This window comes from Triplophysa rosa, linkage group LG1 (genome assembly GCF_024868665.1).
Source record: "Triplophysa rosa linkage group LG1, Trosa_1v2, whole genome shotgun sequence".
Taxonomy (NCBI): Eukaryota; Metazoa; Chordata; class Actinopteri; order Cypriniformes; family Nemacheilidae; genus Triplophysa; species Triplophysa rosa.
The window spans coordinates 27,292,514-27,311,370 of NC_079890.1; the positions used below are offsets into that span (position 1 = coordinate 27,292,514).

Genomic DNA, 18,857 nt, shown 5'->3' on the forward strand with positions numbered 1-18,857 from the left:
GTTGGTGGGCTTTAATGTCTACACATGGCGTGCGTGTGTATCTGTATTGTAACGACTAACTGCGTTTCTACTCCGGATAATTCTTTTTGTGATGTGTTTGTCTGTTCACCGACGCGTAGGCCAACATGGGTGTGTGCTCACCGAGACCTTATTACCTCTTCCTGCGTGGAGTGTGTTGTGTCTCGAGTGATTGGTGATCACATTTGTAATGGCACACTGCTGCACAACGCCATTATGCCCTTTGTCATCGTACCGAGCCACTGACAGCCAACCAGCTCTCGGAGACAAAAGATATAAATGGCAAACACACACACTCACATACACTCAACATGTATGTGAAGTGATTTTGTCACAGGAGACTACAGGTGTGCGTTTAGTAGTTTTAAGTAGGAAATAACGTCTCTCCAAGCCCTGGTTCCCTAAGCTGTGTGGCATATTGATTTCTTGTTGTGAGAAGAACCATTCAAGCCCCATTTAAGATTTCTATCCCGCACGTAGCTGGGAGCACACCGAGGCCCGTAAATTAGGGAAATTGCACATTCATCACCTGCATTATTTTAAGATACTTTGGGAGCGCGACAGCTTGAAGATCTACGGTGGTGCATTACAACATGGCCCAACTCCTCCCTTTCCATCTCTCCCTGGCTGCCTTTCTTCTCCTCGGGGTAATGTTAGGGTCATCAGGACACGCTCATGATTTAAAGGAGGTTTTTTTTTTGCATTAATATCCGCTTTTGCCTTTTCTCTGTGTGTGTCGATGGTCTGCATGTGATTGAGAGAATTTATAAGGTGCTCTAAATTAGCATTTGTAATGGGAGTGCTTCCAAGGTGAGACTGCAGATGGTGAGTGAATTACAGCGCATGTAAATTACACAGGTTAAGAGAGACAGCTCGCCTCAAAGGCGTCTGCAGACAAAGTGAAGCTTTGGGTCAGTGCAGCAGTGAATCAATCAGGCCCGATTGTTGAGAAGTGCAGCACGTGGATGCGCGTGTCGCCTGCATCATTGTAATTCGCCATATGCAGGATGTGCCGGCACCCGCTTATTGTACAGGCCTCTTGAAAATAGTATGTGTGTGTTTGTGTGTGATAGCGTAAACACAGATGCATTTACGCCGGCTCGCGTAATCCGCAATTTTGTTTATCTGAGAAGTCCAGCAATACACGGAGTCCCTCAGAAGCTCAATAGCATTACAACGCTGCATTCATTTGTGCTGGAGAGCGTTTTGTGCGAGGGCTGGTTTGAGAGTTCTTCCGAGTTTTAGACAGTCTGGTCTTTTGTAACAGCTAAACAGAGATAAAGCCACTGTGTGGCTGTTGAGTCCTGCGCACGTAAACCTCTCATTCTGAGCTGATTATGTGTAGAGGCCAATTACGCTCTATACATCCTGGGAAATATACTCATTGTTGAGGTATTTAGTCACAAAACAATTATGAAGGTCTTTTCTTCACAAACACACCTTCTTTATTGTGCATTTGTGTGCTTATTTACACTTTATGTTCCGAACTGGGTCATATTCAAAATGCATTGCAATCTCCAGAATGACACCCGTACATTAGAAGGAGAAAATAAATATGGCCCTGCATCACATTCTGTAGGCTACACACATCATTTATAGCCAAAACTTTTACTTGAAAAAGACGCCATTAGCATCAGGGTGGAGTGGGATATTGTTTACTTCTTGCGTGCGTGGGAGTGTGCGGGCACGTCTTGATAGTTAAATGTCTCTGTGCATACTCGTTTTCAACCTTAATAACCCCCGGTTCTGTGGCTCGCCTGACTGGAATGGAGGAGAGAAAATGGCTTTCTTACACTTCAATTTCTCGCATATTTTCTTTGCGACTAATGAGCACCTTAAATATGGCGGAAGACTTCAGGGAAGCCTGTGAAGGTTGACATTTTCACACACAGCAGCACCTTGTCACCACACATGATGTAGCCTCTACCTGGTTCCTGACGTCTCGGAGGGTGCGCGTGTAGGTGTGCATGCCGAACGCTCGTTGACAGATCTGACGAGGAACATATTCAGTAACTAAACAGAGTAAACCATTTGAGAAAGTGTCCCACCATTATGAGATACGTCTTATACATGCTTCTAGTGCCACTGATCTGTTCACAGAGGTTCTCTCTCTCGCTGTGAATCTACGTTTCTTACCGTCTCTCACACACATAAACATCTAGCATCCAGTTCAGAATGCCATTTAGATTTTTTTTCGGAGACACGCACAGAACTTTATACACAAACTATAAACGTGGGTTTGTTGTCATCCTGGATAAGGCCCAAACAAATCTGTCCCTGCAAAATAGGAGCTTGTGCTAATTACAACAGTGAAAATGGCGAAAAAGAGACAGTTAATGCCAGAGCAATTATCTGCTACATTCCATTGTAGAGAGAAAGGCACATCGCTCTTCAAGCTGCCTGATGGTTCCCTAGTTAAACCATATTAGGAGACGTTGCGAGTCGATGTGTCACCAAGCAGGGAATTAGATGAGAGGAGTGATGGGATAGATCTGCACAAATTATATAACACCATTAAAGTCTGCAACATCAAAGGAAAACACTTCCTGTTTGAGAGACCAACAAACACACTCCGTGTTGTGTGGCTGTTGGGTTAGACCACCGGACCACTCTCTTCACACTTTTGTCGTCTGCTATTTAACTGACAGCAGTTTGCTTTAATCCCTCGTTTTTTATCCCCCCAGCGCCCGACAGACTTGTGAGCCATGACACATCAAGTTATTGCAAAAAAACCCAAAACAATTTCAATTTAATGCTGCAGTAGAAAAAAAGGTTATATGAAGTCATATAATGAGTGCTTCATTGTCAACAACAACAAAAAGGAAACACGGCACAGAATGCATAACAGTGCCTGTGCTGTTAACATGCCAATATTTTACACATACGATTTCCATTCACTGGCAGCTGTCAGTTACTTCAGTAAATTAACTGCCAAAATGTAGCAGAACTGTCAATTGGAGGTAAGGTAACCACGGTTACCTTTCATATCCCCAAAAAGGATGAAGCTGCAGTGTGGTTTTATGGAGGAATAATTAGACAGAACAATAAAATAAAAGTTACCAATAAGAAAGGCATTCTACAATATGAAACAACAACCAAGAGTGTTTATAAATAAAAGGTTACATTGTGGATTTCGTCCTTACATTATAAAGTAGCATCTTTTTATACAACCATTTAAGTGAAATGATGGAACAAGTACTTGTCTTGTACACGAAGTTTAACCCTTTGAGCACGAGGTGGAAATAAAACTTTAGGGTGTTCTTTTCATGATTTTCCCTCTCGTTTTCATATCTTCTGATTAAATAACATATTTATAAAACTATTGTGCAAAACAATTTCATTAATGTCTTCATATATTGTGCACCAGTAGATAGTCATACTCATCTTAAATTAAAAAATATAAAATGATGCATAATTTAGACAGAAATTAGTTTATGTTTTTATGTACATATTTTTACATCGACCTGAATTCATAAAGGCCCCTGACTTGAGCAAACTAAAAGACTGCCATTTTGGATTCACATATATTTCTGCACTGCAAGCTGTCTGTGTATATGGGGTGGTCTGTTATGACAATGCAATTCTTTTAGAACTTGCCTGCTCAAATACATATGAACTTGGCAATTTCCAATTTCTAATTTCTCTCTTTTTTTATGTATATTTTTCTTTACTTTTCTGTAGGTGGTAAATATAGAATTATTTAGACGTACTCAGAGGGTTAAATTTGTATGCTGACACCAGCATACTTATGTCACATAAAAAAAGAAAAAAAATAAGAGAGAAGGAAAGAGAGATAAAGAAAATCCCAGTTTTAGTTATCAAATATTGAACTAAACCATTTCATTAAAGCATGCAGCTTACTGCATCTGAACGATGCCAAAAAAATCCAATTTACACAACTTTCAAATACTTACAACTTCATTTTAGGTCTTTTTTTATTTACCTTCATATTTTAACAGTGACAAAAGCACCTCTTCACTCAACACTGCACAGTTAGAAAATTATCATTTGTTTTTCTCGGTTTTCCATTTTCAACTAAAAATGCAGAAAGTTAATGTCTCTAAGGTTGAATGAGTGTTCCCAGCAGGAAAACTCTAAATGATGTGCCAAAACTAAACAGTAGTTTTCTGGCATCTATGTGCAGTTAGTTCTTCGTTAGTTACTTTAAGTTCTTTGAATTCTTTTCTCCTTAAGAAATGTTAGTCAGGCTTGAAAAAAGGACAGAGATAGGGAGACGAGTCAGAGTTTTCCTCCTTGGCCATTGCTAAGGTTTCTCAAGTTCTTTAACATACATAAGATGGTCCTCAGGGGATTTGCCATGGGTCTTACTCAGATGGAGCTTGACAGCGTGCTTGCTGGCAAAAGTCCGATTACACAGTTTACACTGATATGAGGTGCCACTTGACTCCTCATCTGGGGAAGGGGATGGGGAGAGTGAGTGAGGGCTGGGGTTTGGGATTGAATGGGCCAAAGAATGCGCTTGGGATGAGAGCAGTTTCTCAGAGAAACCCTTGCTGTGACGTGAGATCTGGTTAACAAGCTGCTCCCCAGATATCTTTGCCAGGTCCCTGAGCCGGAAGCCCAGATGTGACTCGAGATGGCTGACGTAGGTGGAGGGCGAACGGATCTGTGATGCACAGTCACTGCAGAAGAAGACAGGGTGGCCAGAGTCAAGATTTTTTAAAAACTTTGTGCCACCTGTCCGCCTCAGCTGGTATTTCACGTTGGCCAGCCAGTGGCTGATGGTGGTCATTGAAAGGCCAGTGAAGCGGGAAATATGCATGCGCTCCTGTGGACTGAGGTCTGACATAATGTATTTTCCATCACCCGTTTGACGCAAACTGGAAGCAAACTGTGCTTGCAGGATAAGTAGATGCTGAGGGTTCCAGTTGGATTGCCGGCCCTTTCGTTTCTGAGCGGGAGAGATCTCCTCGAATTCCTCAGGTGTCGACCCGTCTATATCCGAACGCTCCGACAGACTTGTTGGCGTGGAGGACTTGGACGCGTGGCTTTCTGTGAGGTTACGTAGCATATCAGAGATGTCAGACAGGGCGTTCTCACGCAGAGGTGAGTTGGACATGAAGGAAGCCACAGCAGATGAGGTTTTGGCCATGGTGATGGTTGATGCGGGTGAAATTGAGGTGGGAGTAGAGGTGGAGGAGGACAGGGCAGCAGATCCCAGGGAGGTGCTCTTTTCATTCTTGCCTTTGGTCAGATCAATAGGCTGGTCATTGTTGATGTGGTAGAAGTAGCGATCCAAGTGCTCATTTGTTTTTTTGGTGTGAGAAGGAGTGGAAGCAGCTACTGCTGCCTTCTCTGCTAAGCTGTTGCTCATTTTGAAGAGCATGCTCATGGGGTCAAGGGATGGCAGGGCAGGTTTGGCAGCTTTGCCAAGGTGAACATTCATGACAGACTGAAGCGCACTTAAAGGGTTAACAAATGGCTGCTCAGGAGGGTGATCTGTTATAATAGCAGTGCTGCTGCATAAGGTAGAAACAGGAGTTTTGATAGCGTGGTCGGTGCCATTTTCCACAGACTCTTTAGTTAGAGCTTCACCATTCGAGTCTTTGTGAGTGTTTCCCCCACCATTGGTCTCAGGAGTTTTGGCCCCTCTCCTTTCTTTAGGGGACTCCCCTCTGGCAGATTCCCCTGCATCGCTACTGCAAGGAGAGGGTGTGGTCCGTCTAAGAGGGGAACACCTAGTTCCAGGATCTCTCATCTTCTCCTCTACTTTGGCCACTTTTTCAGTCACTTTTTTGACAAGCTCTTCCATGGCATGAAAGTTGTTTTTGGGCAAAGGGGACGTTTGGCAACTAGGTGGAGAGATCAGCGATTGGTTTTTGATAGGAGATAGGATCTCTTCTCCAGAAAACATATATTTCAGAGGGGAACTTTTCCCAGAGTTGCGAAGAGAAAGTTTCATAATGTTTGGAAGCTGGTAGGCAGCGTGAATACTGGGGTAGCCACCCCAGCTGGGTGTGCCATTCTGTGCTTTGTTGATGGCAGATGTTACTGTATTCTCAAGAGACTTCAAAATGTCAAACCCCCCTTTAGGGCTTTCTTCAAGATCTTCCTCTGTCAAGTACGGATATTTGGATGAAACTTCAAACTTCTCTTCACTTTCACTTTCTGTTGCTTTCTTGTCTTTGCAATTGGTTGACTCCTTGGTACATTCAACTTCCTTCTCCTCCTTTTTTATCTCCATGGGCGTGATTGCAGGGGAAATACTAGCGGGAGGAAGTGCGGGTGGTGGTGGGGAGAATGCCGTGGCAGCCAGTGGCACAGACTGTACTTTCTCATCATTGGCAGACATAGTGATTAGAGCTGTTGCGGACATAGATTCCATTATAGGTTTGCCTTTCTTGATCGCAGAGTTAGTGACCTTAATGAAGTGTCCTGTGACCATCATATGAGCTGTAAGCTCCTGCAGCGTGTCGTGCGAGCTTCCACACTCCATACACTTCAGGATTTGGGATTTCCGTGATTCAAATTGCCACGCGTAGCTAGCACCGTTCTGGTGTCCATACCGATTGTTGGGTGTGATGTAAGGATTGTGGGTCTTCGCCAGAAGGTCATTGGGGTCAGATAAAGAGAGCTTGGGTGTACCACCATTGGAGTCTGGTGAGCTGGGGAGTTCTAGCTCAATAGGGGCTCTTTTACGAGCTGATGAGATAATCTTAGCTGCCACAGGTGTAACAGGTTCCTTAAGAGGCACTTTCTGGTAGTGTTTCGTCTTGATCATGTGAACACTAAGGTCCTGCAGTGACTCAAAGGAATGGCCACAGTACATGCACTTAAGAACTTTCTGTGCATCCTCTTTCCCCTCCATCTCCAATAGGGAACGTTTGCGGGGCTTTGACCAGCGCCTGGTACCTTCACTGTCTGTCTCATGGTTGTCATCTCTGTAGTGGCCCATCTCGTTCATGTGTACAGTAAGTTCAACAAGAGTGTCATAAGCAGCACTGCAGTCCTTGCAACGAAACTTGCTTGCGCCAGTGAAGATGGAGCCGTAGAGTTTGGTGCTCTGTCGGTAAAGCTGCACAGTACTGAAGAGGTTTGGCTCGGATGCTGGATGCAGCAGTCTGCTCTGGTTCTGTGAAGCATTCTGCAAGGTCTTAGCCACAGCTGTCTGGTGCCAGTCGTAACCACCACTGCCACAGCTACTGCTGCTGCTACTACTGCTGCTGCTTCTACTGTGGCTACGTGGGGGCTTTTCAGCTGGCTGCTGGGGGGCATTCAAGTTCAGCGATGACCAATAGGAATTGGTCAGGAAGCTAGTGTAGATAGCTTTCATCTGCTCCAGGCTGTCGGGGCCTAATGGTGCAACCTCCTCACCGCTTGGCGTGGTTGTTGTTGTCATCATCATCGATGAAGTTGAGGAAAGTGAAGTGAGAGGCTCCTTGGCTGAGCTGTCCTCTTCGTTCTTTACAGAGGCACTCTCGAAGTCTGACATGCGGTCACTGGACTCACTCAGGTGCGACTCACTGTCCATTTCGTGGCTGGAAAAATCAGCAGGTGGAGAGTCGTGGAAGCCAGGTCTGTCTTTAAGGAGTAAGTCCTTGTCCTGGCACGCATACTTCATGGCAGGTTCCTCCTCCACAGCTGAATCCTCACCCTCGACATCCTCATCTAGTAAGGCAGCCTCCTTCAGCTCCTCTGGCACATATGCTGTAGGTAAAAAAAAAAGAGAAAAGAAAGACATGTTATCACAGTGTCCAATTATGAAGATTTGACACATTGCATTCCCACAATGCCTTGCATAGTGGATAGACAGCTGATAGAAATGTCAGGCATCAGTGTTTCCTTCAGCACTGACAAACAAAACAATCAGTCTGACTTTTTTCATATCATAAACTGCTGCAGTAATTCCTTCTCTACTTTCCTATTGCATTACATTGCCACATGGAATGAAGTTATATTCCTCCCTTTGTTTGTTCTGAAAAGACAGAATGGTGGGGGGGGGGTAAAGAACAGAAAAAATGACTCTTCAAACCGAAGTTGCCACCTTATTCTTCTCAAGGGGCAACAGCTTGAAATTAAAACTAAATTTGAAATTAATGAAGCACATTCTGGAGGTGGCATTCGTTTCTGAAGTAATAAATTACTTGTATCAACCTCAGAGACAGCAGTTCCTGTCTGTCAATTAATATGTCTTACGCTTCTTCAGCAGCCCCTAATGCATTTCCAAACAGACACACTCGCCATTTAAATTAAGAAAGCATTCGCACTCATTACCCTGCAAAGGCTTGCCTGCTTGTAAATAAAAATGATTGTATGTACACTTCCGACATAAAATCCCTGCACAAAACACATTTGCGTCAATTACAAAAGATTAGAAAGTTGAAGTTATTATTCACAGTTTAGCCTGGAGAGCGCTACTGCTTACGAAAAGAAATGGTCATGTTATACACAAAGCAGCATGATGAAATAAGAAACAAATGTATTCTGTTAAAGTTCCACAGGATGAAAACAGAACAAGAGAGAGAGTGGAGAAAGAAAGAGAGCAATGTAATACACTGAAATAATTCCATGCATTCCTAACTGTATCTGTTAATCTCTCTTTTGACCAGGTATGTAAACATCAGAGAGAGAAGACACTCTATTGGACACACTGGTTTTCTGTGAACACATTCTATCATGTCTAAATACCGCAAACGTCACACTTATCATACAACTTAAACACACACCGTGTAGAATTTATTCTAAACTTGTCAATTATTTCTAGAAATTCTTTTTATTTCTAAAGAATCAACTACTTAAATAATTGTATTAATATTAGCCCAAAAAACGTGGACGCGTAACAAAAACTAAAATAATAAAAGTAAATAAAACACAATGCAATAAAACAGTCAAGATCCCTCATTTTGTAACCCTCAACACCTTTATTTTTGCTTCCAGGCGCAGCTAATTTAATTGTAAATGTACATACCTTTACATGTGCAGCCTTATTATAAATTAATTTACTATTAAATAAATTACTATTATTATTAGATTTTTAAAAAAATTAGGAAACATAATAGTAACTGTAAATAAGCCGTAGCTATTTCATATTCTGACATACTGAAATACAAAAAAGTAATTAAGAAATTGCATAAGTCTTCGAACAAAGCCCATGCAATATGTGACAGTGACATTTTTTACAGCATTATTATTAGGATCCATCTTCTCACACACATCACAGCCAGTCTGTGAAATCGAATCGCCCCCTACACAAATCACAACCAACTGCGATCGTGCAGCACACACAAACTCACATGCACACGCTCACACACAGCCATCTGTTCTGAATCAGCCAAAACGACAGCTGTTTAAGAGAACAATGCCTTCGTTCAGGAAGCAGGAGAAGCCGAGCTTTACATCAAGGCCAAATAGCAATGTAAAAACCCTGTTCCTTCAAATAAATACATTGCCTGACTTGAAATCTCCTCACAGTCATTACAACAACACACACACACGCACACACACGCACACACACACACACACAAGCAAAAAAAGGCGGTAGTTATACCATGAGATTTTTACCTGCCAGTAAACCACTACTTGAAAAAATGCTAGATCAACCTTGAACATAATTACACAAAATGATTAGGTGGTGATTCAAATAAAAAGGAGGATAGGCGTGCTGATGGGGGAAACAGCAAAATTGTGAGAGAGAAAAAGAGAGCGAGAGAGAGAGAGTGAAAGAGAGTGAGCGTTTGCTCATCACTTCAGACTCATCTCACTGTAACCTTGACCTGAACTTCACTGTATATAGAGCACAAAGTATCGCTGGTGTGTAGGAGTTCGCCCAACAGCAAATCTGAGGGAGACGTGTGTGTGTTTTGCTCGAAATTCATTTTCAGACACCGAACACAGAATTAGACCTGCTTGACAACACAACAATCAACAGTAACCCCCCAGCCTCAGGTAACCTGATAGAAGTGCTGAAAGATGAGAAGAAAGCAAAGGCAGGGTCTAATGAGAGAGACCGACAATCTGCCACACACACACACACACACACACACACACACACACACACACACACGCTGAGTGTCGGTGCATGTCCTGGCTGTTATCCAGGTTCCCAAGCCCCCAGTGTACTCTGTCTGTGTGATCTGGCTGGGAACAATATTGAGATTTCATCCCTGGACCTTCTGAATCCAGTGCTATGGTCCAGGCTTACCCACACCACACAGGTGCTGTTTTAATTAGAAAACAGGATGCTTGGATCCAACTGTGGTGGGGTGGGGGTAAAATGAGAATGACCTCCCAATGATTTGGCATCAGACTGGAAGAAAAGCTTGATCTAATTTACACTCGGATGTCCAGGGAGACGACCAGCAGAGAATGCTGTTTTCTAAGGCAGTGGAGAGCGTAACCTTGCAAACTTCAAGGGCCGCTGTGTCTGGGCTATTAGAACACATACAGTCTTCAAAATGATCAGAGAGTGAAAACCTTAATACATACAGTATTAAAGTGATCAAACTAATCCTTTAGTGCTTTCATCAAAATAAGACAGAATACAACTGTGCTATGCAAATATGCCTCATTTTTTTAAGACAAAGCTTAAACGATTTAAGGAAGCAAGCTTCCCTTCTTAGTCCAAATTAAAAGCATGGGCCCGGTTGCAAGAAACTCCTTGGGGTGAGAAAAAAACCTTAGTAACAATACTGTTACAATTAGAATGAAGGGTTTTCTTACCCTAAGGGGTTTCTTGCAACCGGGCCCTGTTTTTTAAGATTTGACGGTTTTCAGTGGCCAATGCTGGTATTGATTAGTATGTAGGGTGGCCGATGTACTGCTAGAATAATTTAATTTAATGAAATAATTTCATTTCACAATTTCAACGAGTCATGACACTTGTTTTTACAAAACTTCCTCAAACGTTTAAAACCAAAATCTGCACATCCAATGACAAAGTGGGCACAGTTGACAGTCTGTATTGTACTGCAAATAAACTTCTACTCAAACATTTATATGTTAAAAAAAGAATACCCTTTTATGTCTTTTTACCTCTCTTCCTATACATGAATAGAACTATTACGTGTGAACCAAGCAGACACCACTCGGCGGCTGGTGCTTGGTCTTGTTTGCAATCAGCCTCACTTATACAGACAGCAGTTGAAGTCGGCAGCCCAGTCCAATACTTCTGGGTGTGCGGATGAGCTGGAGAGAGTGAAAGAGTGAGTAGTTGGTAATTAAAGCTGCTATATATAGCCCCTAAAGCCCACATTTATAATGGGAGGTATCTCTCTCTAATATGCCACTATCTGCAATGTGATATCATTAGGAGGAAAATGGTTTGTAGCCTTAAGCAGACAGGCTGTCTGTGTGCGGCTGGAGAATATGAGATAGCACCAATCCACTTCTCTTCTCCTCTTTCCTCTCCTCCTCCACCCTCGCTCCTTTCCTCACCTCCCCTCCATCTCTCCTCGGCTATCATGACCCGCGTTAATGAAGTTAATTGAATCTGGGATCAATAATGCTTAATTATTGCAATTTGACATGCACAGACAAATCGGTGGGGAGGCTGGACACGGCGTACGTACACGAGCATGCGTTAGAGGAGATGTGTGTGTGTCCTGCGCAGGGGTGGGCGAGAGGGCACGAATGGACATAGGAGGAAGAGAGAGAAGGATGGTCGGAGCAGACAGGCATGCCATCGATTCCAGAGAGACGCCCCATCGACCAGGACCACTGACTGATGGAGGCCCTGCTCCAAGGCTATAGCCGGGGAAAAAGAGAGCTCACTACGACCACTCTAGCCAGCTTGCCCTGCCCACAAATGGCACATTGAGATGAATGGACAGAGGAGTGTAACAGAGAGAGATGACAAGTTAAAGAAAAGACAGAAACGAGAAGCTTCTACCTATGGCTTCAATGCTTTTTGTTTGATAGTTACCATGGCTATAAAGGTTTCATTTCCCTGCATTGTCCCTGAGACCAGATAAAAATCTCGTATTTTTATTTATGATAACATTAAAAGAATATTAACAGTGTTTTTTTTTACAACTTACGGTCTACGGACAGCTGTGGCTTCCAAAACAATGTTGATGGTTGCATTTTTGAAACATGTATTTGGGATGCTGCACACATGCCTGCCAGGCTTCCGTTGCGAGTGTATTACTGTAAACGCATTCACTGTTCGTGTTTACAAGCTACGAGACGAGTCAAATTATTGTCTGTCACAGATGCTGTACGTAGACATTAAATTGAAAATTACCCAAAATATTCCTTTAGGATAGAAGCAATAAAACAAATCAGACTTACCTAAAACCTAAAACATTTTGCGACAATAATGAATGAAAATGAGAGATGGTGAAAGAGAGCGTGAGAGAATGAGCTGGTGTGGATTAAAGAGAAAAGAAACAGGGCTGGAGGTGCCTCGGCGCTGGCAGAACTGAGCGAGAGAGCTGGTAAACACAGACGCTAGCACGGCTAATCGCCCGCTCACGCCACTCAGCGGGAGAGCCCCTGACAGTGTGTGTATGTGTGTGTGTGTGTATGTTTACACACCCCCGCTCTCCCCCCTCGCATGTGCACGGCAACCGGTAACCACGCTCGAGAACAGAGCTTCCCCCCGCTGCCATAGCACCTCCACTGGAGTTAACACTCCTACACGGCATCAAGATTCGACAGGCTCGTACACACACACACACACACACACACACACACACACACGAGTGCTCAGTCATACAAATGATCCTGTGAGCAACACAATAACGTACAAACAAAAAGTTGATTTATATTCAACAACAGGCTCGGTGCTGATGCAGGCGTTTAGAAACCCCTTGCTAAAGAAAACGCAGAGGAGATGATAACCTGTGAGCGCGTAAGCGAACGCAGTGATCACTGATTGTTTAAATAACTGCTGAACTGAAATATCGTTTGATCATCGACTTCAATTATGTAGCGCTCAGATGGTGACCGAAAAGCGGTTCTGTTGACAAAATCGTTTTGGAGCCACGTCCCCGGGAGATACCTAATAAAAACCTTAGATGTGCTTTTTGGATCTATTCCTTCAGATATTTGAACTGTGAGGTTAAAACAGCACAGCACGAACATTCTCGTGAGTAAAATCATGCTCCACCTCTTCCAAATGCTATCAGTCACTAATGAACATCAATGTCTGCCCAGAACGTCCCCTAACGTTCTTCAGATTTCTCCACAGTTAACAAAGATCCTTTCACCTGTCCATCTGGCTGCACGTCCTCTACAAACGTCCAAAAGACAAATAATCCGTGTCAGTAGGTCGCTGCTCTGACAAACCTGATAAATATAGATACACACCAAGAAAAGAACTTCGTGAAGACATGGAGACAAACCAACCTTACAGCCAGGGCGATACATTGGAATATTTTTGGCATTAGCCAGTAATCATGCTGGTGAATAACAAGTCTTCCTTATTCAATTTCAAAAACAATCATCAATCCTGTCAAAGAATTAAAAACATTTCCTGTTTTCAATATGGTGTATAATTTCAGCAATTTAGTGTACGTGTCTATTTATCACAATCTCCAGCGACAAAATCAGACGAAAAGCGTAGTCTTGAAAAAATGCCAGTGCCTTTATGAAAGTAATACTTTCAGGTAAAACATTAAAGTTCTGTTTTAGTCAATGGTGCCAAGATCTGTTTGGTTACAAGCATTCTTCCAAATATCTTTCTCTGTCTTCATCAGAACAAAGACATTTATACAGATTTGGAACCACTTGAGGTTGAGTAAAAAAGATTTGTAATTTTTGGGTGAACCGTTTCTTGAAGTGCCAACATGCAACTAAAGTTCTCAGTCTGTATTTTAGACTATATCACAGTGAAACCCAATGGTAGCACAGGATAAATGCAAAGTGAACATTGTAAAGGAAAGCTGTGTCTGCTGCAGGTGTTCCGGTATGTAAGAGACACTGAATGAACTCCACCTGTGCAGAGTAGATCAAATCTCTGATGTTTGGGTGTGCAGAGAGGAGAGGACGTGTGTGCCAAAAATTGTACTAGAACAAATAATCATGTGTTTGAGATGTTTCAATATATTTACATTTATGAATTACTATATTTTGGCCAAAACAAATATTTAAATTTAGCTAAAAAGCCTGCATGGTACCAGCAGGTTTCCAATTATGATGACAACCAACCCCTTCAATTAAACCAAATTCAAAAGACGAGTTTGAATTGTAAATTGTTTTATGTTTGTTAATGATCACAGTGGCTCTGTTGTCTCAAACGGCCCTCGAACCGCCCTGACAAACAATTATAAAACAGAGAAACGATGATCTCCACCGAACGATCCACCCGCCTGCCTTTGTTATTCAGACGCACTGCACTTGGAGAAGTCACATTCCTAAAGCACAGGGCAACCAGAGGTCAGACACACACACTCATACAAACACAGGGAACTCCCAAGAGGCCAAAAGAGAGGCAGAGGGAGGGGTGATCGTCTTTGAATGAGTATACATGTGTATCTTACTCAGATATCCCCCTCTGAATCTCTGTTTTCCTCTGCGAGTAGCAGTTCCTCTTCTACTTTCAGTAATACCTCCCATAGCACATCTCTTCCTCCTTTTCTCTCCCTCTGTCCCACTCAGAATCACAGGAGTGTGTCAGTCTCCCATTAGAGAGGGTTGCTGGGTAATGGGAGAGAACAGATCTGCCTTGCTGTGATCCCCAGGGCCTCGCTCGGCTCGGCTACCACACACACGCAAAACACATATTAGCAGCGCAATATAAACACGCTTGTGTGTAGGCACAAAGAAAAATATATAAAGAGAAACATCAGACGACGTAAATATGACAAAGCAGTCTGACGCAAACAAACGAGAAAGCAAATAGACAAGATCTCTGATTTAAAGCGAAAAAAGTCACTCCGTCTCATACGCGAGCCCTGAACTTGGCAGATACGTTAGGCAGCGAAATAATAGGCATTTTCCAACCCATAATGCAGAGTGTTAGCCGGTGGCAGTCCACTGATTTAGGTACCACGTTGAGACGTCAATCTAAAGGCCTTGAAACAAGGATAGAGAGGGAGTGGAGGGGGTTAGACACAGAGAGAGTGGACCTGGAAAGCAAAAATGCGAGGGAGATAGAGAGAAAGAGATGCTCCTAATGGGAGACATGTAGTCATCTAGTCGCTGGCTTTCCCCATTCAGCGTGTCACTGGGTATCCATTACCTGCCACTCTCCTCTGATCTCTTTGGACAGCTCTGATCAAAAGATGTCATTTGACCTACTCGCCCGCTCGTGCCGGCCCGCCGGGGTATGTGGCCCACGAGTGCTGGGCGAGGAGGGGGGCTGCCTCACCCGTAAATAAAACGACATCATCGCTTCAGCGTCCCGTCATGTTCTCTGGCCGATTATGATAATAGTGGATCTGTCAGCACGTAAACGGACAGGGCAGCCGCAGCACTAATACGCAGGATATAGCCTCTCTGCCTCTGCCTCCTCCGCGCCTGTTCCTCTCTTTATTGGGTCGGCTTTTCCCCCTCTCTCTCCTTCTCCTCTCATTGGATGGCACCTGAGAAGCAAGCCCTGCTTGTTGAGGATGTCAGGGTTAATCTGTTAGCATCGAGCCGGGCCGCCGAGGCAAACAGAAAGAGATTTGCCTTATTCTGATTTGGAAGCAGACAGGGCAGAGGGTGTAGATGAGCTGGGAGGGGACTGATTGTCTGTGATATTGCTCGCGCTGCGTTTGAGAGGTCTGCAGTCGAGCTGCGGGGCAGACGCGAAAACAGACACATAATCTAAACAAAACCAGACGCAGAAACAACACGCGGGCACGTGGACACATCATAGAAAATAAAGACGTGGCGGCACACGAGAGGTGCTTGGATTCGGCAGAGGCGAAGCGGTAAAAGCTGGGAAATGTGCAGTGTTTTAAAGGGGAGAAAAACGGCACACAATAAAGCGAGAAAACAACACTGCTCGGAGGCAATTTAGACTGCAAAACACAAACCATTAAGTTTGTGCATTATCTTTTAATTTAATCTGGAATGATTTATAATCCATCACGCAAGGCTTCAACCATATCCAATTATTCTCTGTGCCTTGATTGACAACAAAGGTGATTTATTAAGCTAATAAAAAGTGATGTGCACCCAACCCCACCCCACACTGCCCCCCTCCCAGGCGCTTTTAAAACAACCAGTTTAAAGAGAGACTGTTTACAGCGGTGTTGCCGTTCACCGTCACCCTTGGCCACAGGGCTGGGGTCAGGTTTGTTATTTAAAACGGATAATATCGGAAGGTTATGAAACAGATCTAACATCAGTATAGCAATAAGCAAACAGACTCCTTCAGCTGAAATACACCATTTTTCTAACGTCCGGATGCAAATGCACAGAAGAGGAAAAGAACAGTAGCCTAATTCTTGTGAAGCTAACATACTATTTATTTACCCCAAGAAATGAATATGCGATGCTTATACAGTTACATCACTAGCGAGAGAGCGAGACGATGGAAAACAGCAGAGGAGATGTTCTCTAGGTTTTGGCAGGGAAAAACAACATTATGTCTTTGATTTGCTCATTCTGACTGTGTGTGTCATCTTGTTGCAGCTGCTATGGGCTAATACTGCGCTCAATCTGTGGATATTAATGAAAAGCAGCGAGCAGAAATGTTGCATATCAATGGGCTGCTTTTTGTTGGGATGCATCTAAATAATGTTAAATTGTTTACTGTGCCAACAACAGAGCCTTGAACCCTGTGAGTCAAAAGTGCCTTCTGCTAATTTTATACGTCCCCACAGTTCTGAGGCCAGTTTACATATACACAGCTGTGGACGGCAACATGCAACGTTTCACCTCTTTATACTGAAAATAAAAAAATGTGGTTTGAGGCTACAAAATTGTGTCTGCGTTTGTGAGCAAATTCTTTCGACTGTACAGTATATCGTCACGTGAACTGTCGATTGCACATATATGTGTGTGTGTGTGTGTGTGTGTGTGTGTGCACGTGTTCTGAATGGCTCATAAACCACAGGAGGACACATTAATGTCCACAATGTTCAGCCTGCCCTGGTAAACACACAACCCCCTCAACTAATGATGCAATAAGAAAACAAGCCATCACAGCCCCTCCACAGAGAGAGACACACACACACACTAACACACCCACTGCAGCTGACAACAGATTTAAGATCCTAATATCACATATTTAATAAGGGTGGGGCAATATGTTGGTGGTCTGTTAAACATGTATTTACTTTTTTCTCCCACAAAATTCCCAGAAGTTTGAGGACATAGCCAGAGGAAAAACACACAAAGACACCAGAAAGTAAAGAGTAACAAAGAGAAAGATTGAGAAAGCAGTAGCAATAAAATGTTGCAAATAGCAAATTTTCCTCGGTGATTGTGTGAAACCGAAGCCTGAAACCTTATTTTATTCTTTCTGGCTTCCTTTTTTTCCAGATAAGCAGACATGGCTCTGGCAGTACATACTCTCAGCTCATAAAACCAGGCCCAGGGCAGAGGACCCTGTTCTCTCTCTTTACAGGCTTCCACTGTTAACAAGAGAACAGCTCCCCTTACAGCTGTCCCGGCACTGCCGAGGACCTTTACTTTGAGATGCTTAAAAATGTCGGCCAGCTACACCAGGTCACCGTGACGCTATGAAGCCACTATTTCTCCATCTTTATCTTATGCCCTTTTCTCCCGCTCTCTTTGTGTCAATTCTTTATATGTACAGCAGGAGAGAAAATCCATACAATGCACATATAGAAGAAATGTGCATCCCTCCGGGGCGGAGGGAAAATGGCACTTGTGTGCTACGTGCTGAAATGAAACACAATAGGATGTAAACAGGATGTGCAATTAAGACACCACCAATCCAGACGGTATGCTGTATGACACGACACACAAATCCATAGAGAAATACAGAAAAGCTGAATATATTGACTGGTTGGTGATATCTAAATTATCTAACATTTTCATACTGTTTACAAAGATGAAAAACATGTACAGTATGTTGCATTGCATGAAAAAGAAAATTAAAATTAATAAAGCCACTGCGCAAATACCGCATTTAAATAAGTTGCAATAATTATGACAATTTTCTCTAAATGAACAATGATCAAAATGACCACATTGATGTATTCAATTCTTGACTTGTTCACTGCATAACAATATCACAAAAATGTAAATTACTGTGAAATAAACTCTCAGGAATTTAGGGGTTTTATTTAAGTGCTGCATATCAATAAAATTGCACAACTCTTCAATGAGGTTTGTGCTCGGTGTCGCATTGCACCCTGCATATTTTCTCCTTAATTTGATATCTCAAAACCTGAGCTCTTATTTAGAATAAAACTGTGATTATTCTGTTTGTCTTTCTATGATTTATTGCATGACTGAAATTAAAATGCAACCCTAGATCTTTTAAAATGGCATTCGCTCTAAAAGGGCATTCGTTTACTTTGATATTGCATTACAGACAAGTTATTCCTAAAATCACAGTGAATGATGGATAGCTAGTGCTCCTTTGCCATCAACACCTCTTATAGAAGGCTGCGCTTTGATTGGTCGAGCCGCAGGGCCCTCTTCCCCCTCCGTCTTGAGTCCTGGGGGCCGCAGGGCCACTGATCTGGGCTGGGAACTGATAGAGTATCCATTTCAAAGGCCAAGTCTGTTCCACGGCTCCAAGAAAGGGGGGTATGAAATATAGCAGGAAGAGGGATGCCACATTTAATTATCTCATTATCACACAATGGCAAACGAACACAAATGCAGCAGACTAAAGAGAGTGATCCCAGAAACTTTGAGCATTTACACAGGCCCTTGGTGTGTGTGTGTGTGTGTGTGTGTGTGTGTGTGCGTGTGTGTGTGTGTGTTTGAGAAAGCATGTCAAAGTACTAACGGCTCATATTTAGATGTTT

At 43.1% G+C, this 18,857-nt stretch overlaps 1 protein-coding gene across 1 annotated transcript in view; it reads right to left on the reverse strand.

Annotated features, from left to right (window-relative positions):
* Positions 1-2,736: 2,736 nt before the first annotated feature.
* Positions 2,737-18,857, reverse strand: part of tshz3b (teashirt zinc finger homeobox 3b) — a 35,789-nt gene continuing 19,668 nt past the window's right edge. Inside the window, exon 3 of the mRNA XM_057332665.1 lies at positions 2,737-7,686. Coding sequence (XP_057188648.1) covers positions 4,283-7,686 — 3,404 coding nt within the window. The 3' untranslated portion in view covers positions 2,737-4,282. The remainder of the gene's footprint in view (positions 7,687-18,857) is intronic.